Consider the following 25,436-nt stretch of genomic DNA (forward strand, 5'->3'; position numbering starts at 1 on the left):
GTTGAGAAGTTCAAAAATAGCGACTTATGTACTAGAAATCACATAAGTGCCACACGCATTGCTGGGCAACAAAACTCATCTCGTGACACTAAGCACCCTTAGTTTAATATCATTAACTTAAATATCACTAACCTTTTTAATAGAAAGCATGTAGGCCACGTCTATTAGTAAAAGTCCAGAACCAAGCAAAGAATGAACATAGCCAACGATATGTACAAATGCTTGCAATAGGGAAAAAAATAAAAAAATAAAAATTCAAGAGCTAATAAAAAATAATAATTAATAGAGTGCGGCTATTTATACTTTAAAAATTGTTTTGAACATTCTATTATTTTATAAATTCATATATTAGTTTTAAAAAATTAAGTTTGACTTTATATAACAAAAAGATCCTTACTCAAACTATTTAAATTAATTATCTTTATATACTTAAAATACCTATAAAGCTATTCAATACATTTAATTTCAAGAGATTTAACAAAATTTTTATAACAATATAATATAATCAAGTCGAGTTAAACAAATTATTTTAAAAAATTAGTTATTATTTTTTGTTTATTTATATTTAATATTAGATTATGCACTCAAAATAATTATTTAAGAAAATAACAATAAAAAATATTTCATAAATACGAGAAATTAAAAAAAAAAGAATGAGAAGAAGAAGACGGAGAAGAAAAACAAGATGTCAAAAGCAAAAAAAAAATGCTTTACAGTAATTTTGTTTATTTTATTTTTAAAAAAATAAATATAATGATTGCAAATTTTATTTCATTTATGAAAATATAAAAAAATAAAAATATTAGTTTTATCATTATTCATGTAAATATCGGTTAAGATATTGGAAAAAAAATTTTAAGTTTTTAAAGAATATTGATATAGTTATAAACTCTTGTACAAATTTATTTTGTACAAATTGATGTGGTATTAATTTATTAGTTGAATTAAATATCTCTTAACCCACATGATTTATTTGTTATTTTATATTTTATTCAACCAATGAATTAATGACATTTGTACAAAATAAATTTGTACAAGAGTTTGTGGTTATATCATCACTATTAAAATATGAATAATGAGTGTGTTTCATAGTTGTCCAAAATAGTTGTCCAAAATAATTATGTAGTGTTAATTTATAATAAATTGTTTTTAATAATAATTTAAATGATAAATATTTTTATAATAAATATTTTGTTAAAATTTAAGAGTTTCGAATAATTTTTAGGGCGAAAATATCGGTATCATAATTAATAATCAATACTATTATTCTTGAGGCAGCATTGGCAAGCAGTGAACAAAAACCAGGACCAGGAGTTATGGTCTCTCTTTGAATTTGAAGTATTAGGGTTTATGAACTCGATTGGCAATTGGATTCTTACGATTAGATTGGGGGTTCACAGAATAGAGAGATAAAAAAAAAAAATGATTGGCGGTGCCTCTACTTGGAGGTGCTTGAGAGTTCGTCAGCTGACCCGCATTTTGTCTTACAATCATCATCATCATGAATTCAGCACCTTCAATTTTGGGAACAAGTTCAATTCAGTTTCATTATCAAGCAGAAGCAGAGGAAGAACATACCCATGGAATCGCTTTTCTCCCATCACCTCTTTCCTTTCAGATTCTGCCTCTTCAAGAAGCATTTTGTTCTCAACATCAACTTCTACCAAAGATAAAAAGGATTTCCTGAATAAACCAGTTACTAAAAGCAATGCCCCAGAGCAGCAAATTGCTGACATGAAGATATTTCGAACTCTTGCCAGTTATTTGTGGATGAAAGACAACTTTGAGTTCCGTTTGAGGGTCATTACTGCTTTGGGTTTTCTTGTTGCTGCTAAGGTTTTGAATGTTCAAGTTCCGTTCCTTTTCAAGCTTGCTGTTGATTGGCTAACAACTGCAACCACCACTGCCACAGCTCTTGCGGCTAATTCCACCTTCTTAGCTCTTTTTGGCACCCCAGCTGCCGTTTTAATTGGCTATGGAATTGCCCGTACTACTGCTTCTGCTTTCAACGGTACAATTCCCCACACATATCATGTAATTTGCTAATACTATTGTGGTTTACCTTTTTACCCTTCATTTTGCTTTCTTGCATTTCGCATTTTAGTAATTAAACGTCCCTTTGTTGTGCCAGAATTACGGACTGCTGTGTTCTCCAAAGTAGCATTGCGAACTATCCGATCCGTATCTAGGAAGGTAATTCCCATGTCATGTTTTTCCAAAATGCCACTTGAACTCATACATTCATAGTTTCAAAATCTTATATATACGGATACTGGTATGACCATCATATGCTATAAATCCTGGTTTCTTACATGCTAGTTTTTTACTCTTTGCAGGTCTTTTCACATTTGCATGAACTTGACCTTCGGTATCATCTTAGGTGGTGCTTTGCTTCAAGAAACTTTCTTGTGCTGCATGCTTGAAAGTTTTCATTTTATAATTCTGTATTACATTTGTCTCATGGTAACAAACTTAAATCAGCACACATAGTATAATCTAGTGCCTGTGTGTTGTATGACATTTTCACTCTTCCCTAAAAAACTAACATAAACTGTAGACTTTTCATTCTTGCATGAAGAGGAATATGCCTCTCATCCCTATTTAAAGTTATTGACTGTTCTTGTGACAACATAAAATAGTGATAGTTCATGAATAAAATGTATGCTTGGTGGGATTCTTGAATGCTCTATCGAAGTTATAGGCTGGGTGCTGTAATTGGATCAGTGGGTTGTGGACAATACTGAGATAGATCCCTGATCGAGCCTTATTCAAAGTTTTTACATGTATATTTGATTCAAAGATTCCTATTTGACTGTTTGGATGTTGATAAGCATATAACAGAGGATCTAAATAAAATTTCATGATCCATGCAGATTCAAAAGGACTTTCAAATCTGCACTCAACAAACAGTGTATTAGGAAAATATGATACAACTGTAGGCATAAATCTTTAAAATTATGATGAACATTTTTTTTAATTACTATGCTGTTGTAGTGTATACTTTTTTTTTTAAAATTATTATGCCGTAGTCATATAACAGCCTTGTTCTGATTTAAGTTTTTTTCAAAGCACCCAATTGTACTCATTTGATTCTGTCATTGTCATGTGTCAGTCGAGAAACGGGGGCTTTAAATAGAATAATCGATCGTGGCAGCCGGGCAATAAACTTTATTCTCTCGTCAATGGTTTTCAATGTTGTACCCACTATTTTAGAGGTATGACTGTCTTTAACTACTGGTGAGCAACTTTGAAAATATTACTGGTCCTATGTACTTCTGCATCCAGTTGTCTAACATAGATGGTATTCAGTGTGTGGCGTATCTTCAAACTTTTATCTCAATCTGTTGAGTTCATATGTTGTTCAAGATTTTGTACTATTTCTGATTTAACATGTATCCTTCCAGATATCTATGGTATCAGGCATACTGGCATACAAGTTTGGAGCACCTTTTGCATGGATAACTTCACTTTCTGTGGTGGCATATGTTGTTTTTACCTTGTCAGTGACACAGGTAATATACCTCCTGCCAATTTCTTATCAATATGTTTCAAGTTCTTTAAAAAGACAATAGCTGTACTTCCATTCATCATTTCTTTCAGTTTAGCAGTCACATGCTTTGTTCCTCCTAATTTGGCTGCTTGGGGAGAAGGTGGATAAGAACAACTGTCTGTTTAATATAATGGTCTTCATCATCTTCATGTAAGCTTCTGTTCATCTTTTGCAGTGGCGGACCAAGTTTAGGAAGGCCATGAATAAAGCTGACAATGATGCAAGTACAAGGGCAATTGATTCACTAATCAATTATGAGGTGATGTTAATGTGTATAAGTTGAAAGGTTTTTTTAGGGCTTCAATTAATTGCTTTCTTTTTAAATCTATTGCAGACTGTTAAATATTTCAACAATGAAGCTTTTGAAGCTGAACAATATGATGAGTTTTTAAGGAGTAAGTTGAAGCTCGAGCTTAAATACTTTTTATGGACATTTCTTGTTCACTCAATCTTATAAATCCAACTGGTCTTCTTTTGATTTTCCCTTTGTAATAATTAAATGTAATAAGCGTAATTTTCGTTGTCATATTTGTGTTTGTGGTTGTGGTTGAATTTGTTCCATATGAGAGGACCTTCACCTATTAGTACAAGCTTTGGGTCAAGCAGTTAATTAGCGTGGTATCATAGTAGGTTTGATCAAGCAGTCCTGTGTTCGAATCCCCGATCACATTAAAGAAAAATAATTTTTGCATTTTGCCCCAAAAAACAATTGTGTTTTTGTTTGGCCAAGTGGTCTTGTGCTATACTATGAAGTTTGTGGTTGTTGTGTTTGATCCTTGTTTGTTGCATGTAAGAGGGAGTGTTAACAATCAGCATATTGTTTGGGTTAGGCAGGTAACTAACAGTTAAACTAGTTCTTTGTCTAACCTGAACTAAACAAGCTTGTCAGACTAATGATAGGCAGGTTACATTTTTGACCTCTATTATGAATTATTTTTCATTATAGATCGGGTAGGATATTAGAAACCGGTAGAAGTCATTTTTTTCAATTAAACAAAGAGTCTAACAATTTAAATTGGACTTGATGTCAGATTACCAATCTGATCAGTAATGAGTAAAAGCAAACACCAAATTTATGATTTGTTTTGTTCAGATAGCTGCAACAAAATCTGACTAGAGGATTCTGGTTGCAGAGTATGCACTGAGATCTGACCTGTGAGTGCTTAAGCTGGAAATAATCGAGTAATGCTACACTTAAATAGTGTGGTTACAGACTATGTATCCCAAGTGATATGGCATCTAAAATGTCATAGATTGATAGGTATTGCAAGATTAGCACACTTATGATGGATGATAAAGTCGACTAACACTTAAGATACAAACTATGTTACAAACTATATAATTGTAGTATTAATGAAAATAATTTGCCTAGGCTTGCAAATTCGCTAAAACTAATTAGTCCTTTCTTAACCTCCTCCAGCAAACATTTGTTGAGAACAGTAGGTAATCAAATTCATCTTCAAGCGTCTAAGGAATGAATTTGGTGGGAAACTCAAAGAATTATGTAGGGTGATAGTAGAAAAGAAGAGAGAGAGCAAGAGAATCCTGAACCTTAAGGGCTTTAGAAGCATTCTCGAATGGAAGAGAAGATTGACCCTCTTTTTCCCTCTTTTTCTCTCCCTTTCTCTCCTTTCCATTCCTCTCCTTTCCTCTCATTCTTCCAACCAAACATGGGCTAAGGATTTGAGAAGCATTCTTGAATGGAAGAGAAGATTTCCATACTTTAATACGATTGTTTTCCAGCTATCCAGCTTCTTCTAAAGCGAATAAATGCAAACCTATAAACCACTTTCTAATTATTGGTCTCCCGCAGTTATGAAATCCCTAATTGACTTGGATCCTGGTAAAAGCTATGATGATCCAAACCTGCCTAAAATTTTAATGTAAACCTCCTAAATCTGGCTTATTCCATTATGGGTCTAATTACCAGAACACTGATGTCTCTATTTCCTTCTTTGTTTCTCTCGCACTGCAAATTGAAAAGCAGTTGTAGTTGTAATGACACATCCGTGATCAACAAAAGTCCTGAAAGTTGATTTTTTGGCTGTTAAATTTTCAAATGTACAAACTGAATACATGTGCATTCATATGATATTAAATTGTTCAATTTGTACCACTTATATTTTGCTGTATATCCTCTTCATTATATTGTGTTCCAGCCTTGACTTGTCTTTTCACTTCTTGTTAACTCCATTGTGAATTTCAGGGTTTGGTTGAAGATGAATTGTGATGCTGTTGTTTTGGGTTTTATATATTCTAGAGATGATATGCATTTAAAAATTTTTAAAAGAGAAAAGTTACTTAACATGTTGGTAGGACTTGTCTGCAATATTGTTCTATTGAGTACACCAGGGTCTTTACCACTTGAAAAGTTGGGGAAAAAAATGGTAAAAGTTTTAGGAACTTTATTGCCCTCCTTACTTTTACCTTTGTTCTAATTTTTAATGCTGCTTCTGCTCTTATGATGCTACCTTTCAGGATACGAAGATGCTGCCTTGAAAACACAAAGAAGTCTTGCTTTTTTGAATTTTGGTCAAAATGTGATTTTTAGTGCAGCTTTGTCTACAGCTATGGTTTTGTGCTCACATGGGATTTTGAGTGGCGAGATGACAGTCGGTGATCTGGTATATTCCTTCTTTGTATACTCTGAATGCAATTGATTGTTTCACTCATTAATTATAAATCTGGAACACAGGTTATGGTAAATGGGCTTCTCTTCCAGTTATCGCTTCCTTTAAATTTCCTTGGCAGTGTTTATCGTGAGACTGTGCAGAGTCTTGTTGACATGAAGTCAATGTTTCAGTTACTGGAGGTACTTTTGAGGAATTTTCTATACTTGCATTTAAGCATTTGTAGGTTCTTGATCATCTGTTACAAAATTTTATTTTTCATCTCTCAGGTTTGTAGTTGATATCAGAGCGTCTTTCGTTGTCCTTGGCGATAGACCCAGGATCTAGAGAACAGAGATGTTCATAAGTGTCTAGCAAAGTCATGAATTTGTTTTGACTGCATTGGTTTCCCTTCATTTTCGTTTATTATTTGTTTCCCTACGATATTTTGGGCTGTTGAGAGAGCAACGTCTATAGGTTGTAGTCATTTTGGATCCATCTAAATTTGATGAAAGAAAAGAGAAAGAGAAAGAAAAACTGCGTCCTCTGTTAGTTGATAAATTCATTTATAATAATGGAGCTAGCATAGTGCTGAATTTCTTGTGTTCAAAGCTTTATTTATTTTTTGGGATTGGATGTACTGACTTGAAATATCCAAGTAAATAGTCGAAATATGTTAGGGGAAATTTGACAACCCTAATCCAAAGTTGAAATCAAAACTTAAAAACTCTTAACAGGAAAGTTGAAACATTCTATACAAAAGTCTTGTGTATATTTAACATAATTTTTCTTCCAATTTATTCTACAGGAGAAGGCTGATATTCAGGACAGAGATAATGCGATGCCTCTGAATTTGAAAGGGGGGAGCATCCAGTTTGACAATGTGCACTTTAGGTAATTAATGTTCTCTTTCTTATCCTTTTACTTTCAAATTCCATAAGGGTAGCATCTGTCATTTGAGCCACTGGCCCATTGAATTGGTCTTTAAGCATTATAATTAGGCTGATTCCAAATCTATGTCTTGCAAGAAATGGCCATTGTGATTAGTTACTGGTTGCAATATTTATCTTGTCAAAACTCATCATGGCCACACTGTTGAGGCCATATTTAAAAGAGTTTCTTTACAATGCTTTAGACAGTGCCCCTTCCAATATAGTCATCTGATCTTCTCCATCTTAAGTTACATTTGATTGGAAAGAGTAATTTTAGCCATTTACATTATTATTATTACAATAATTGTAGAGCCACAAATTAGTGTTTACAAACTGATGTGGCATGAAGAGATTGATTGAAAAGTGATAACAGTTATTTTTTTCAATTATGTGGACCCATGATGGTTTTATTCAACCAGTCTTCTCATGCCACATCCAGTTTGTACACATTTGTTTGTACAAGGTGGTTGTGGCTTTATCATTACTCTTATTATTATTATTTTGTGGAGAAGAAACTTAGTGCATCAAAGAAGAAAGATTAGCCACTAAGGCTTTGGATAGCAGTGGGCTTGTGCCCTCAACAAAACATTTCCTCTCCCACAAATGTGGGTGGAGGTAGATTTCTCCCCAAATATTTGCGGGATTAGAATTCCAAGCTGGTCTCGGTATATTTCTGCCCATTAGATGATACAGCTCTGGTGGTTTCTATCAATAGTTTTCACTCCATTTGGAGCTTATTTGGGGTCATAAATATGAGTTTACTGATATGCAATCCAACTTCTTGTTTTGGACTGTTATTGCCAGTACTCTACCTGAAGTTCATTGAAATTTTGTTAGGGATTAATTTTGATTTAGTTCATGTTTATGTAGTATTAATTTTTTTTTGGGGGGGGGGGGGGGGGGGGGGGAACAATTAGTTTATCTGGTACTTCTAAACTTTGGCGCTCATTTTCCAACTTGCTCAATCTTTCTTGATCATGAATTGGTGATGCATCCTATTTTTCATTCTTGCAACAGTTATCTGACTGAAAGGAAGATTTTAGATGGGGTATCTTTTGTTGTACCAGCTGGAAAAAGTGTGGCTATTGTTGGAACTAGTGGCAGTGGTAAGGTTCTCCTGTTATCTTTTTTCATTTTTAATCAAATTCCTTACATGCTTAGATGGTTTGTACGGTCATGTTGACTATGAGGCCAGTGGTTTTTGTATGCCTTCAGCTTTTCCTTTAATCCATCACCTTCGAGTGGCTTTTTCTTCTTTAATGTTAATGGTTTCTTTTATAATGCTTGAAGGTCACAATCTATGATCTTAGTTTTTAGACTGAGAACATGGTCTTATTGGTGCAAATTGAAGTTTATATCGCTTTATTTTAATTTTATTTTTTTTTATAACCTTTAACCAAATGAAGCTCATTTTTCAGTCATTAGATTTCCTTTACTTAAATTCTCTTTGCAGCGTCTCTGAATTTTGTTTTTATCTGAATTGCTAACCCCTGCAGGCAAGTCCACCATTCTTAGATTGCTCTTCAGGTCTTTTGACACCCATTCTGGCAGTGTAAGAATCAATACTTTGTTTCTGTAGATATGTCCCAATAAATGTTCCAGTTGGTGTGAAAAATCTATTTATTGTGTGAAAAATCTATTAATATTCATTGATTTATTTTATTTTATTTTTTATAATTATTATTTAAGCTCCAGGTTACTCTTGTGAATCAAATTTTTAGCTCTTAATAATAAGTAAAATTTTTGCGTGGATTTGCTTGCTGGTAAAAGGAATTTCACCATCTATCTGGTTTTTGCATTTCTTGTCTGTGTTCATTCTCTATTTTGTCCTTATAAAATGTTTAAAATTATTAATTTGCCTCCATTCTCTCCCACCTTCTCAGATATCTAACCAACAATTGTTGAAAAGTCATAAAAATTTAGTTCTTCCTATTTTGAAGATAAAACTTTTACATTTAGCCTGTTGTGATATAAAACGTGACTTGGAAGCGATTTCTTGTTTGACACTTTGACAGATAAGGATTGATGGTCAGGATATATGTGAAGTGACACTGGAAAGCTTACGGAAGTCTATTGGTGTCGTACCACAAGATACAGTAAGTATATCTTGTAAATCTAATGTTAACTTCTTTGCGTGTATATGCCTATTCCTCTGTTAATGAAACCCATTGGTCTTCCTGTGGAATACCTTGCAAGTTTTAATGTTGATGATGTGAGCAGCTTCTATTTTAATGGCAGGTGCTTTTTAATGATACAATATTTCACAACATTCGTTATGGTCGTCTTTCAGCAACAGAAGAAGAGGTGTGGTGGTGAACTCTTTGTGTCATTTCTATTTTTGCCTTTTCACTTTGTAATATATGCACCACTAGCATTAGTTCTTGCCTAAGTCATCTTTTCATTCAGGTTTATGATGCCGCCCGCCGTGCAGCAATTCATGACACGATTATGAACTTCCCTGCTAAATATTCTACTGTGGTAGGGGAACGAGGACTGAAGGTGAGAATCATACTGGTATAAACCAAGCAATAGTGTCATAGAATGTGTTTGTACTTCCAAGGCTTTGGGTCAGTGGGCCTTACTTTGACTGGCCCCTCCCTCTCTGGCAGGGGCGGAGCCTGCTCTACATACAAAAGAAATTTGAAAGGAGACCTCTGTTTGTGTCTGTAAGCCAGTCAAATTAGCGTTTGCTCCTTTTTTCCATTTTGTTGAATTCTAAATTCATAATGAGTCTTAGGTTTTTTTCACCCGTTTTATTTAATGTGGCCGTTTCATAGCTCCAAAGTCTTAAATAATTGGGATTTTTAAACCAGATCATTTTTAACATGCTTGAGTTTTTGGCAAAAATTTCTAGATTGAAGGGAAATAATCTTTCTATGGATGCTTTTGACTAGACTCTTGAACTTTTGATGATCGCGTGACTTTCCTTTCCAGTTAAGTGGTGGTGAGAAGCAGCGTGTGGCCCTAGCCCGTGCATTCTTAAAAGCACCTCCTATTTTGTAAGTGTTTATTCTCTTACATTTGACTTCGTTTGTGTGCATGTATTGCATCATGCATATAAGTACTGGTTTGTGATTTGTAATTGGACACTATTTGGAGAAGTCCTGTCCCAGTATACACAAGCTGTTTCTTAACTCTTTTAAAAGGGATTAATAAAAAAAATTAAGGGGGGCTTCTTTAGTTACCAGTAGGTGTGTGTTGGAGATACAAGGTTGTAAATTGTTATAATAAACGAATATGTTACAAATGATTTATTTTATATTAACATTTATAACGTACAATAATAATATTGGAAGATTATTTGGTTAAACTAGCTATTATCCTAGTTAATATGTTAGATAATATGATTTTTATGATTCCACTAGTTTATTTTCTTTAAATGCTATCTTTTTTTAATCATTTCATTTTACATGATATTAATATATTCTGAGGATGTAAAATTAATTTTTCCAACACTGATTACGAGCTTGAAGGGACTTTTACGAATCTTAGGACTAGTATTTTTGTTGTCAAACTTCTGTTTATGCTTTGTACTTAGGGCGCAAGTTCTGATTCTTATATGGTTTCTCTTTGCCGAAATATATTACCTGTTACTTTCTTGATATGGGTTCATATATTGCATTTCTCAATGGTTTGCTGCATGATGGACTAAAAAGTATGGAATTTTAGAATAGTGAACCCCAGTTTAGATAACAGCCCGAAAAACTTCAGGTGAATTGATACTAAATTACAAGATTTTGTGGTTTCATTTCCTTTCTGTGAAGATACTGATCATTGGAAAAATTTAATTTCCACAGTGCCTGTAAATTCCTTTGGTATTGCTTGGTTGCTTTCACTGTTCAGACTTCTGTGTCTCTTACATGTCTGATGAGTGCCAGTCTATTTTTTATTCCCCTTAATCATGTTGCTATCTCTCAGCTACAGCTACATTCTTTTGGCATATTTTATGTCATTGTGACCTAATTGGTATCAAATGTCTGACCATGTTCTTTTCTTTCAAATCTCTTGTATTTTTGTTTCATTGAGTTGAACGGTATCCGTTTGAACTGGTTGTCATTGGTAACTCATCCATATTTCCCTAGAATACTGTGAAGGATATATTTTCATTGTAGCTGTCTAGGGTGTAGTGCCTATCCTACTTCTGTGTGTGACTAATTGTTCTGTCCCTGTACTTATGATGGGATCTCGATTTAGGATGATTGTGCATTAATAGATCGTGTCGCATTTTTGAAGTACTCTATTCAACGCCTTAAACCCGCTTTCTTTTCAATTGTTCTGGAAAAGAGAACAAATTCCTGTTGTCAATCTCTGACTCTAGGTTCACTGAGGTTTCTTTTAATATCTGACTTTGAGTCCATAAAGTTGACGACCTTTGCAAGCTATGATTAGTCTTTTATACTACTGGTCATTGAGATTAAGGTCCTGTTTGAGATTGAGGTACTATAGCTTTTAAGCTATAGCTGCTGTAGAAAAAAAGTCGTAACTATAAAACAAAAGTTAATAATATGTAGTAAATATAAATTTTAAAAAATAATTTTGAAAAAATTATTAAAGATATAATAGATTTTCTATCATACAAGTGAAAAATCATAACAATATAGCCAAGTTACACCAGTTAATGTTTACCAAACATGTAGCTAGCCTAACCTCAATCTCAAATGCACCCTAATAAGATGATGAAGCATTTTAGGGGCAAGCAATGCTTGATTTTTAGAAGATTTATAGGAACTGCAACCTTAAGGAGAAAACCATCATCTGATTCTCTTCCCGCATTTCTGTTTGCCTCATGCAGTTAATGACTTGTTATTTCATATGGTTTTATCAGGTTATGTGATGAAGCTACAAGTGCACTTGACAGCACAACTGAAGCTGAGATATTAAATGCATTGAAGTCACTGGCAAATAATAGAACTTCAATTTTCATAGCTCACAGGCTCACAACTGCAATGCAGTGCGATGAGGTAAGCATTCTTTACCAACAAAGCTATTTTTCCAATTCATGGGGCTGAAATTGGACGATGTCAAGTTACCAACATTTTTTTGTGTTGTGCCTCCAATGGTTATATATATATATGTATGTATGTATGTATGTATGTATGTTCTAATCTAGGATCTTGGACTTTGTTAAAGTCCGGGAAAGCTATTAAACCATGAGGTTTAACAATGTAATGATCGTGAAAAGTATTAAACAGCATGGTTTTATAGTGTGATGGCATTATGCTAGGATCCTGGATCAGATCAGCAATACACACAGACACATCTATATTTATGTGTGTGTGTGTGTATACCCATACACATACATATGCATATTATGCTGTATTAACTAGCAACGTTGGATTAGCTGAAGTTTTTAAGTTCATGTAGCTTAGTGCTGTTCTTCTCACTCTTTACACAATTTCAAATATGGTTTTCAGATTATAGTTCTGGAAAATGGGAAGGTAATTGAACAGGGTTCCCATGATGATCTGTTGACAAAAGCAGGGAGATATGCTCAGCTATGGGGACAGCAAAATAATACCGCGGATGCCATTGATGCAGCCGTCAAATTAGGAGCATAAAACTAAAGTTAGTGACATACATACAAGTAAAATTGCTCGAGCATACTTTTGTATCCGTGCAAAATCTGTAGATGTAACCTTTTCAATTTTGTAATCTTTGTAATTTTTTTGTTTTGACTATATATACAATGGGTGATATAGAGGTAAATCTGTTATGGTTTAATTCATTGTGCTGAAATGCACTAAATGAGAATGATGTAATTGTAGCAATAAGTGGAAATAAGTATTTGTGCGATTAAAATCAAGTTCATTGTTTCATAATACTTGGATTGTGAAGAGACATTGTATTACTAAGCTTTTATGCCTGTGAGCGGCCGCTATGGTCAATGGTCAATAGCCAATAGCCTAAAAGTTGGGTAATTTTCAAAATCTCCCCTATGGTTTGGCATATTCTCACTTTATTAGAATGTATTCACATATTCTCAAAAACCTTCCTTGACGTTTGTATTTACATTCTCTGACCGTTTGTTGACTGCCAAATAAACCAAATACCCTTGAGTTTAAAAAGCATAACTTTTATATTGAAATTAATGTACTGTTGGTTAATAGCATGATACTTGTTCTGGCCCCTCAGGATATAAACAAAATGAAAATTCCAAATACACCTTGTCGTTTTCCACTGAATAAGAGAAAAAATTTGAAATTAAATTTTGAAATTCAACTTCAACTGCAGCTGGCTGCTGCTAATATAAAGCATTCATCTTTCCTCATCAGTACCAAACCATCCGTGCAAATATTATTTCATCCCGATATCAACCATTTACAGACATTTTCAACAAAGATCAAGGGACTCCATAACGCATAAATTTTTATCATTTATCAACAAATGAGGACTCTGCAACATCAATGGCATGCGGATGAAGAACTTTGCTCTTGCACTCTTTCTGCTCATCACTGGGGTCACTGTTAGCTACAATTCCAGCGCCAACTTGCAGACGAGAGATCCATTCCCTTTGCTTGTCCTCAACTTTGTATAAATATATAGTTTCATAGCGTGTTGCATTTTGGAAGACTATAGTTTTAAGAGCAAGGGCAATGTCCATATCACCAGTTTAAAAAAATGCCTCCAAATCATCATTACAGGGCCCATGCCTTTTGACTTCCAGCTCATCAATTAACTCTCTAGCTTTCACCTTAATTACATCAGAACGGATAATGGGAACTGGAATAACTTGCCCAAATAAATGGTTCAGACTTTTTTTTCTTTCCTATAAGATTGAACAATCACAAGAAAATGAAGAATATCTAAGAATTTAGACGACTGAATAATCAAAACACGCATGTGATGCTATAGGTATAACTTGGGTGCTCCACTACAGGTCCCAACAAGTAGTGTTGCACACAAAGCATCCCAGCTAGTTAAATGACCAAGCAACTCTCTAGTAACCTACAAAGATAAACAGATGTTTTGATAATTGAGAAAATAAGAACATTTCCATTATGAATTAGTTAAAACGACATGGAAATTGCATGAACTTTCTGTTCTTGAAACTTACAAAACAAGCAAATATCAACAAATTTCAGAATTCATATCCAAAAGCAACATCCTTAGTTCCAATTTGTGTGGTTTTAAGTAAATGTTTGCTCAGATATGGAATATAGGTGCAAGGTAACATATATTCCAGAAATAATTTGTGATTACGAATACATGCTGTTGGGTTTATGTGCATAACATGAGAACAATGCTCAATATTCATGAGCTTTTCAACCTTCACAAAACCAGTTTTCAAGAATTGTACCTCAAAATCAAATTTATGGCCACAAGACCAAGATGGACAAGTTCGTGAAACACGAAAAAGAAAGGTTCGACAAATAAAATCAAGAATCAACATTTCCAACATCATTCTTCCCCAAGTAAATAAGCATAATATGCTCTGCACATTGCTTTTCATCATTCAAAATCTCCTTTTCAAACACTAAACCTTCTTGAGGCGTCTTGCATTTTCTAACATGCCAAGGGGCTGAGTAGTAATCTTTCTCTGAAAACAATGATAAAAGGATCATCTGCATTCATCATTGCAATGCAAACAAAAATTCTGATAGCATAAATTAATAAATTCAGGATCAACTTGCAGTGGCACACAGCATGGGAAACAAATCTTAAATAGTCAGTATGTATTCCTAAAATCAAAACTTCAAGGGGAAAGAAAAGCATCCCAAAATTCCTTCAAGCATTACTAGCCTTCTTCAAGCTATCTTCAACGTGCATTTTCATCTATAATTTAACTACAACTATCACGAATCCATGGATAAAAATTAGAAGCAGCAGCCAAAAATAGTTAAAAGATTTTCAAGACCCATTTTCAATCAATCACAAGACAGCAACTTAGCTCTATGTTCAACAGGCATTTGCAATGTACTCATTTAACTACAATTACTACTAATCGATGGAAAAAATCGGAAGAAACAACAACAATCTCAAACAATTTTCAAGACCCGTTTTTCAAGTTTTCACCAAGACTTCCAATTTCAGCTAATAAAGCTAACATGCATTGAGAAAATCCGATTCATATCTCATTCAAGGCTCGAAAATAGTTTGGCCGGTCGCCGAGGAAACCCACTGGTTAGTGCTTTCACCTTATAGTCATGAATTGTTCATCGACGATATTGGAGTCGTCGGCTTCGTCGTCATGGTCACTAATTTGTGGCCAAAGTACTTGTCCGAGCATTAACAGAGAAAATGAAATGGTATTGAGTCTTGCTTGCTTCGGATTTGATGGAGGAAAAGCTGAAGTTTTTTTTTTTTTTAGGTTAATGTCCGTTAGGTAAAAGCTTGCTTCAGCTTATAACAAGTGGAAATATTAAATTTGTTTGAATTTCTTTTTGGGAGAATTGTGTGGGATGTATCCCATTCCCATCAAAATACTCAATATATACCTAAAATTATAATACTCTTAAATTTTATACATATATATTCTAAAAAACTAGAGAAAATATAAAAATAACCACAACTAAATCTTCATAAAACTAAACTTAACTCCTCGAAATCGGGTAAATGGTCGAGAATACTCGACTTCAACCAAACCATACATAATTAGTAATTCAGCATAAATTCTCGACTTTTTCATGTTAGTCGGATAAATAGTCGAGAATACTCTACTTCAATTGAAATAAAAAATTATTTGAAAAATTCTCGATTTTTTCAAGTAAGTCGAATAAAGAGTCGAGAATACCTGACTTTAATTTAACCTTACCCAATATTCATTCAGTAAAAATTCTTGACTTTTCATTGAAGTTCGGTAATTGGTTAAAATACTTGACTTAAATTGAAATGAACATTTTCTTTTTAATTAAGTCAGGTAAAAATTCGAGTATACTCGACTTTGGTTGTGTTATTATGTAGAAGTCATGAGAGGAAGTAAACGTAAATAGATGATTTTTTTAGATTATTTTTGACTTTTTACACTTTTATGAGGTATATGTATGTAATGGGGTATAGATTTGACATTTAAGAACAAATGGGGTATATTTAAATAAAAAAAAAAAACCCTCTCTTTTTCATAGTGTGTTCATGCCTTCATTACCCAATTTATACGAAACAGAATACAAATGTCAAAGAAGGTCTTTGGGAAGGAAAAATATCCTCTTCTGAGTTTTTCAAGATTTTTTACTATGTATTTTTTAGTGATAGTGTATGAATAAGATTCAACTTATTTTATTTTTTATTTATTAACTACCAATCATCAATTGAGTTATTTGCTCAGAACATGATCAGATCATGAAAAAATCCTCATCCCTTTAGGAATATGTGAATACATCCTATCTAATTAAGAAGACCCCAAATCTCGAAGGAGGTTTCTAAAAATTTTCCCTTAAAAATAGAAGACACAAATATAATGGTAAGAAATAGGAATGATTATTTATTTATTTATTTATTTTCATTCGGGAGTGAGAACTAATAGCCCGTTTAGGAGCGTGGTGAGGTAGATGGACTGCCAAAACCTAACTACTAAGGTGTTTGGTAACACTTGTAGCTGAGCTTTAGTAGCTTAGCAAATTTTTTTTTCCAACTTCTACTCAACAGCTACAGCTTTTACTCCACAACAACTGCAACTTAAAAGCTACAGCACCTCACACCTAAACACATCCTAAGATTGAAGCTTGTGGAGATTGAAGTCCATTTAATTTGAAAATGGGAAATGGGAATTCCGTGCGAATGTGTGAATGAGAATTTTATTCTTTAGATTGATAGTTTTATCCTCATTACCTTTGAAATTTTATTTTATTCTTTTTATAAAATCAAAAATAATTGTAATAATAGTAATTATAATAATAATAATAATAAGTATAATTATACTTTAAATTTGAATTGTTGTGGTTAGGGCTAGGTAAAATCAGGTTCGGATGGGATTCGGATCAACCTGATCAGGTTTCGGGTTGGTTGGATTAGACAAAAAATTGAGTTTAATTCAGTTCAAATCAGGTTTGGTTAACAATTGCTAATTAATAATTTAACGTATGTTATATAATATGTTACACATTACGATTATTTGTACTTGAACTATATAGTAAATACCATTGATTATGGGAGGTTGGAAGTGGAAGCCTCAAAAATCAAACTCAAATAAAAAATTCGAGTTGTTGTTTGCTGGATTCGGATGGAGCTTGGAGGAGGAACTTGGTGATGCTGTGTATGGAGGCATGGAGATAGCAAATCGATAGGTGGTAGCAGCAGATCTGGTTGAGGTCCTTGCGGAGCAACAAATCGGCTGGCAGTTGGCGTCGGCGGTGACTGTGGCGAGCATGTGTTGCTTGTCGGCTGTGTGTGTATTTCTACTTGTGTAACTTGTGTTGAGTGTTGACTTGAAGGTGAGGCAGTGACCCGTGAGGCGTGAGGGAGGGAAGGGAGGTTGCTGTGTGTGACTATGTGCGTTGAGTGTGTGGTCTACCGGTTTTGTGCCTCTGTCTCTATGGTGTGTGTCGTATACATGTGTGGTGTGTGAGGTTGTGTAGTGAGTGGTTTGTGGTGTTACTAGTGCGTGCTGGATACATGTGTCAGTGTGTGTTTTTCACTTTCTTTCTTTAAGCCAACCCAATTGGGTTGTTGGATGACGATCCGATCGGGTTGGCAATATTTGATCCGATCGGATATTATTGTCAATCTGTTCTGATCCAAACCCGATTTTTTTCGAATCGGATCGGATCAGTTATTTTGCCCACTCCTAGTTGTGGTTGGAAAAAAACACATTCAAGTGCAATCAGAATCAATTAAGTTCGGATAGGATGAATATTTTGGTTTAATTTGGAGCAAAAGAATTTGATAAAACTCGTATGAGTTTGGAAAAAAGGGACAAGAAAAAAAAAACCAACACACTGTGGGATATATCTATGACCAAACAAATTCAATAAATAATATGGAGTGAAAAGTCATTCAATTCAAAACTCTATATCTATGTCTAATGATCAATAATTTTAATTTTCATATCAATATTTGATTATCATTATTAGCGCCATAATCTTGATCATGATGCAATGCCATTTGAATACAATATTGAACAAAAAAATTCAAAATAAACCATATACGATACATAGAATAATTTTATATATGAACTTACTACATAAATCAAACAGTTTGGATTTCAACTTGATGCTTGGGAATTTGTTATGAACTCACAAGGTAGAACTCACTCTTAAAAATCAACTTGAAGGAGGAGGGTGCCTTAGAATTTATATACACTAACTAGTCCCATACCTAGTTGATGTGAGATCTTAACATTCCATCCTTCTTGAGAAGCGACACCTACAGTGGTTCACACACCTCGAGTAGTGATACCTTTAAGGTCTTGAAGCTAGGATCACGATGGTAAGAGCCTTCGCACTCCAAAGATATATCTCACTCTTGAAAACTAACTAGCAATAGGAGGATGTCTTAGAGTTAATAAACCACCAACTAGTCCCATACCTCGTCGGAGTGGGATCCCAACAAACTTTTAATATGTCGCTAAGCTATGCTAATCACTCAAACAAGCAAAAAATCATGTGCTTATCATAAAGGCTAAAGAACATTTGCTAAGTTGGCTATTCAACTGGGTGTCAACGTTAAAGGCTAGATGGTTGTGTGTTGGCTGGGTTTGTGGGTTGATGAGGCTCAATATCAGGGAGTTTAGGTTTCGATTACTTTCATTGCTCTTTGCTTCTATATATATATATATATTTTCATTTAAGAGCAATCCAACAAATTATTCAGATCAATCTGGCTGATTCGATGTGAGGTAACTCCAATTCAATATTAAGCAATATATGCAAACAAATCAGATTTATGCAAATTCAATCTGATGTCGAATACAAATTGATTTTTTTTTTCTATTTTTATAAGAGTTTTAACCCATAAACAGAAAGGGTAAGTTCATAGACCTCATAAAAGTTTAAGTTATGTAACCAGCCCAAATTTAAACCTGATACTAACCAAAGGAGTGTCATTATCCAATCCAGAGGGTAGAAAACAAAACAAAAGTACATAAAAAAAAAAAGATGACGATCACAACGATATTTAACTTTAATGATCTAGTCCACGACTTTTTTCATTGAGTTTGAAGAAATACAGAAGAAATATCTAATTTTAAGCTAAGCCTTTGATGAATTGTGATCTAACGACTAAGATTTTTTTTTAATATTTATGTAGCATGGTTCTAACTAATGCTGGGACATATTGATGGAAAAAGGGATAAGGATATTTATAATACTCTTTTTAGTCTAAAAATACCTAGAATAATGAAGTAAACTAGAATTCATGTTGATTCTAAGAATACCCATGAATCTAGGTATTAAGACTTATTGATTATGTAGGATACCAAGAAATAATAAAAGCTCAAAACTCAAGCAAAGTCTAAAACTGAAATTCAATAATAAATAACTCAATTAATTCTAAAGTTACAAGAGACATATTTATAGTGACTAAACCTAAGATTCTTACCTAAACAAGGAATATAACTTAAATAAGAAATGCCAAAATAATAAAACTCTAAATATACAACTAAATACATTAATTAAAATATTCATAGGATTTATAAATTTCAAAGTAATTAGGAATTCTTGAACTTCTTACTCTTCATTAAATATTATCTCAAAGAAGAGGTTTGCGAGACTTGCCCTAAATAAAAGAGTAATGATATATACTCAAACACGTAAATAAACAAATTTTAGTACATAAAAAAAATCTTATTACATTAGACTCTAAATAATATGGCTATGTCTATCTCATATACTTTTATTGATTGACTTAAAAATTACTATGTATATTAATATCTTTTGTTTTATGTGCACTTTTGCTGAAATAACATGGTCATAATATGGATGCATAACTAAAATATGAGTAATTTTTCAATAAACGATCCCTTACATTATTAAAATAATGAATAAGTTAAAAGACAATAAAAATAATCACTTCAATGTAGTGTATTTGGTCTTGTAATGTATTAAAATTTTTGTTTTTCTTTTTTTTTTTAACATATTCCTTACCATGTTAAAGTGTTGATACCAAAATTTGGATTAGCGATAGAGTTAAGAACGTTTTATTTGGGGAACAGGCTGTGAAAGGCTTAATATCCTCGGGATTGTCATTGTTGAGAGTGAAAAGCTCAATGGTCAACAATCCTACAAAACAATATCCATCTGGGGTTTCCAAGGATATTATCAGCATAGACCCTTCGATACTTAAGTCAGAGATCGAGAGTGGCATGATAACAAGTAAACAATTAGAAAGAAAAGAGAAAAAAGAAAAGGCTTGGAGGATATTGTACCCCTCTCCAATATGCATATTTCTCTATGTTTATCATGTATATCCTTACCTTTTAATAATGACCTCCTTATCTAAGAGATAGAATCAAAAGTATAATTAAGTTAGGCAAACTTATCTCTTATCTTGTAAGATTCAAGTTTGATGAGGACTAGAATACGTATTATTTTATCTTATTTAGATTAATACATGTTATTGGATTTAGATCCTTGGGTTCGAGAGTCCATTTATTTATGTCATCAAGTTGATTTTATTAAAAATATGGATATAACAGGAGCCCTTCACGAGTTTAAGGTGAATGTTGTAAATTGATATAGTTATAATATGTTACATTTTCTTATTATCCATGTTGTATGACGTGAACAACATCCCAAGTGTTGTAAGGAAATCTTGAATGACATGAGTTAATCTTAAATGTCATGAGGAAAAATTGAATGGCATGAGATAAATATCAATGACTTGAGCAAATCTCTAATGTCATAAGAATAACTTGAATGATATGAAGAGTATTCAAATTTCATGAGGCCAACTTGAATGACATGAGAAAATCTCCAATGTCATAAGGATATCTTAAATGACATGAGGAAATTTTGAAATTATGAAGATAACTTGAATGACATGACAAGAGCTCGAAGGTCAAAATATCGACCTTAAAATTTAAATAATGCCTTGATCAGGGCCATGATCAAGATGAAAATAATGCCACATTAAGGGCTTGTAAATAATGCCACAATAAAGGCTTAAAAATGATAAATAATGTTAAGGAATCTTGAATGTCATGAGGAAATCTCAAATGACATGTGGAAAATTCAAATGTTATAAGGTCATAAGGCTGAGGCCAAATTAAGTGTCTTGAGATCGAGACCCAAAAGCATGAGGCCAATCCATATGTTATAAAATCGAGGCCTATGAGCAAGAAGTCGAGTTATATGCGATGAGATCGAGGCCCAGAGTATAAGATCAAGATATGTATTACGAGATTAAGGCTTATGAGTATGAGGTTGAGGTTATGTATAATGAGATAGAAGCCTATGAATATAAGGCTGAGACCTTGAATATGAGGCTAAGGTTCGTATTTACAAGATTGAGGCCAATGAGTATGAGGCTGAGATATGTATTACAAGATTGAGGCCTATGAATATGAGGCTGAGATATGTATTACGAGATTGAGGCCTATGAGTATGAGACTGAGGTTTGTATTACCAGATTAAGGCCTAAAAGTATGAGACTGAGATAATATTACATGATTGAGGCCTCATCGGCCACTAGTGGCTAGAAAACAAGCAGTTGTGGTTGGGATAGAAGCTATAGGTCGTGAGAGAAGTTAAACAATAGTTGCAGTGCATGTCGATGCACCATCATAGTCGTTAGATCGAGATCTACAATTGCAGTTGCTTTAGTAGGTGATCACAACTCCCATAGTTTCTAAGCGGTATCAATTGTTAAGAAAACTTACGGGGAAGTAAAATCCAAGTGACGACAGCTCATGATTCTAGTAAATCGCACAAGTTTGATGTTGTCATTCTACAACATTTGTAGCTTGTTTGAGCATTTCTGATCGGTTTTTGGAAACGGTGGTGGTGGAGTTTGCTCGTTGATTGCTAAAGATGCTAATAAGGACCACAAAATTCAAATCGACGGTGGGATGGTTGCCATGAACAGTGGCTAGAATTTGTGTTCGGCTTTGGTTGTTTACCTGACCCATTTCCTTTGCCCTTTTTTCTTTATATTATTGATTTATTTTACTGTGTTTTGTTGCTATGCTGGCTTATATTTGTTGAGCTTTTTAGGCTTTTTGGCAATACCCCCATAGACTGCGCAAACTGTTGATTTCAAATTTAGATGAATGTTAAGATTTGAGAAAGAGTCATTTTACTTAGGAAACAGTAATGGGAGAGCTTAATATCCTCGAGATTGCCATTGTTGAGAGTGAAAAGCTCAGTACTCGAAATCCTACAAAACAACAACCCTTCAATTCTTAAGTTGGGGTCACCTCCAATACTTAAGTCAGAGATTGAGAGTGACACGATAAGAAATAAATAATTAGAGAGAGAAAAGAATTAGAGAAAAGGCTTGGAGGGTATTGTACCCCCTCCTCCAATATGTTTATTTCCTTATGTCTATTGTGTATATCTCGAGTGATGACCTCTTTATATAAGAGTGAATTAAAAGTATAATTAGGTTAGGAAACTTATCTCTTATTTTGTAGGATTAAGGTTTAACGAGAATAAGGACATCTATTGTTTTATCCTATTTAGTTTAATGTTGTTATTGAATTTGAGTATTTAGGCTTGAGTGCCATTCGTTTATGTCAAGGGATCGCATTGGGTAAAATATATGGCTATAACATAAAAGTAAAGAAACTCATTACAATATAGTGCTTTGGTTTTGAAGTTTATAGTCGACATCTCTTTGCTAATAAATTATCAACAAACATTAAGGAAATATGTAGATATCTTTATTTTAATTATATATAAACGTCCTCTTTGTGTTTCCTTATAAGTTAACAATGATTCAATTCAAATTGCGATAATTTCTTAACGAAAATCTACAAATTGATCCATCCATTTAAAATTTCAAAGAATTGAATCTAGTCCATTTTATTCAGCCATAACAAAAAGACATAGCTTTCAATCTCTTTTTTTCTTTTTTTCTTTTCTGATTAATTGATAGCACTGTTTTATAAAGCGTGGATCGTGTTCGTGTGAGCTGAAGACAAAAAACATTGTTTTAATTAATTATAATAAATTTGCATAATATTATGTCAAATCAGCACTTTCGGTAGGTAAAAAGCATACGAAATGGCCATATTTTCCGGGGACAAACAGACATGGGGCAGCTCTGACGGCAGTGCAATGCCGATTATTTTGATGGAAAATGTAGAAAAAATGCTTGGCATCAATGTTAGACTCCAACTTTATGTTGGTATTTGCATTACACACAAAGACATTAGCACATGATATGCTGCCTTTGAAATTAGTTTCTTACATTAGATTCCGTTGGAAGTCTGAAACCCTTTTATTAATTCTTTGTTTCTTTTTCTTTCTCTCTTTTTTTTTTTTAAATTTTTGTTTACTAAAGAGAAAGGAGATTAATGACATTTTACTCCTTAATTCCTAGATATTGTCTTTAGTGATCTTTTTATCATTTAAGGTTACAATAAATTTTAAATTAATTATTTCACTTTCGACGGCGAAGCCATGTCTGTTGGCTATAAATTTTATGAAAAAAAAATGGGAAAATCTTATTTACTATCATAAATTTTATGAAGAAAAATCACATATAATTCTTACGACTCCCTCATTCAATATCTAAAAAATAGAGAAATTATCATTAATTACCCTTCTTTTTCAAGTCCCAGTAAACCAATTCTCTTCCCAATAAAAACCTCAAACTTCAAACTGTTTGTACCACTTAAAAAGAGAGTTGTCATATATGCAATATTATTATACTGGTAAGTCAATTTATTGTCTTTCCTTGTTCTGGATTTCATTTCATATGTGGTATAGGCTCGTTTCTCCAACTGTATGTATATTTTCATTTACTATTGATCGAACCCTTTTCCAACACCCCCCCCCCCACCAAAAAGAAAAAGAAAAAGAAGCACCAAATTAAATGTATTCTATTGTATTTGAATCTTTAATCTTTTTTTAGGATAACAGATTAACCAACGAGATTATCATTTACAGATAAAGTAACTATTGTCATTAATAACAATTTTTTTTTCCTAAATTCTTCAAATCTTTTTTGAATTGTCCAAACCTCCAAGTTTATACCTAATTTAATGAGGAAAAAATTGTATATAGACCAATTCAAAAAAAAATTATGGGTTTGTACCTTTGCCTCTATCTAGTGCTGAGAGACCGTCCCAATGCTAAATATGTTTGGATTTCCTTGATTCCCACGAGATCAGATATCAATTTTTCAGTATTAACTTATGAGATTGGATGTTATATAATTTGAAGAATTTCTGGAAATATGATGGAATGATCGACTAGCCGAGTCTTTTTGGAGTTTTAGTTTGGAGGCTTTGGGTTTGGCGTAATCAAAATGTACATACTGTCGTATCAAACAGCACTGGTAATATTGTAATGAATATTAAGATTCGTATAGAGAAGATTCAGAATTTTATCATAATTCTATTTAATCTTGGTGCCACGAAGATTGAAAATTATTTTGGGTAAGTGGCCTCGACTAGCCTTGGTTCAAGCTCAACATGGATAGAACCTATAAAAGTTCAAGGCAGTCTAGTGCGAGTGGTTTGATTAGAAATTATTGTGGCAAGTGAATAACTGGTTTTAGCATGAATATTGGAGTAGGTTCAATACTAGAGTAGATTGATGGGGCCTATATCAGGGTTTATGCTTGGCTTGGGACAATGGAATTCAGTAGCTTCATGTTGATGTTAACAGCCTTTGTATTACTCAGTTGGTGGCTAATCACAATGTTATGCTCAATGAGTCTGTCTCTCTTACCTAGGGGATCAAAGATTTATTGAATAGAAACTTGCAAGCTAATAATAAGCATGCTTACAGAAAAACCAAATTTGCAACACACTTTCTTGTTAATTCTACACTTTCTTTACTTGTTGGGTTGCTTATTTTCATTTCACCTCCTAATGGGGCTGAATTATGGCTCCTCATGCTTGTATTAGGGTTTTACACCCTCGTTTTATTTTACCTTAGTTTTGGCTAGACATGTTTATTTACCAAAAAAAAAATAATATAAAAAAAAGACATTATTGAAGGGAAAATATTATCATTTCACCCAAAAAAAAAGAAATTGATTATCTAAGAATTCTATAAATTAAAACCACTTGATTAGTGTGCTAAAAGATCATATTCACCTTTCAACAATATATATATATTAACTTCAAGAATTAATAGAGTATCAAAAACAATATCAAAGAAGGAAAAAAATGCTATTCTCCCTCAAAACAATGAAAGTTTTTAAGGCAATCATATAATTATTATATATATTATAAGAAGGAATTTCAAAATATGAATAGATTAAACATTCGTATTACGCTTAAAGTTCAGATGATTTAGTGAG

General features: G+C 33.2%; 1 protein-coding gene across 3 annotated transcripts; it reads left to right on the forward strand.

The window, feature by feature from the left end:
* The first annotated feature begins 1,254 nt into the window (after nt 1–1,254).
* On the forward strand, nt 1,255–12,894 carry LOC18040406 (ABC transporter B family member 25, mitochondrial). Of its 3 annotated transcripts, XM_006431974.2 has the most exons (18): nt 1,255–2,011; nt 2,132–2,193; nt 2,337–2,380; nt 3,113–3,215; nt 3,405–3,512; nt 3,726–3,809; nt 3,885–3,945; nt 6,029–6,174; nt 6,246–6,362; nt 6,968–7,053; nt 8,109–8,197; nt 8,588–8,643; nt 9,107–9,187; nt 9,330–9,395; nt 9,498–9,590; nt 10,026–10,090; nt 11,917–12,052; nt 12,506–12,894. In XM_006431974.2, exons 1-18 carry the CDS (start codon nt 1,423–1,425, stop codon nt 12,647–12,649), a joined length of 2,130 nt encoding a protein of 709 aa, XP_006432037.1. In that variant the 5' UTR covers nt 1,255–1,422; the 3' UTR covers nt 12,650–12,894. The 3 variants fall into 3 exon arrangements, with proteins under 3 accessions (XP_006432037.1, XP_024039831.1, XP_024039832.1); XM_024184063.1 differs by lacking the exons at nt 2,337–2,380; nt 3,113–3,215; XM_024184064.1 differs by lacking the exons at nt 10,026–10,090; nt 11,917–12,052; nt 12,506–12,894 and adding an exon at nt 9,946–10,018.
* The last annotated feature ends 12,542 nt before the right edge of the window (nt 12,895–25,436 follow it).

This window comes from Citrus clementina, unplaced genomic scaffold (assembly GCF_000493195.1).
Source record: "Citrus clementina cultivar Clemenules unplaced genomic scaffold, Citrus_clementina_v1.0 scaffold_5, whole genome shotgun sequence".
Taxonomy (NCBI): Eukaryota; Viridiplantae; Streptophyta; class Magnoliopsida; order Sapindales; family Rutaceae; genus Citrus; species Citrus x clementina.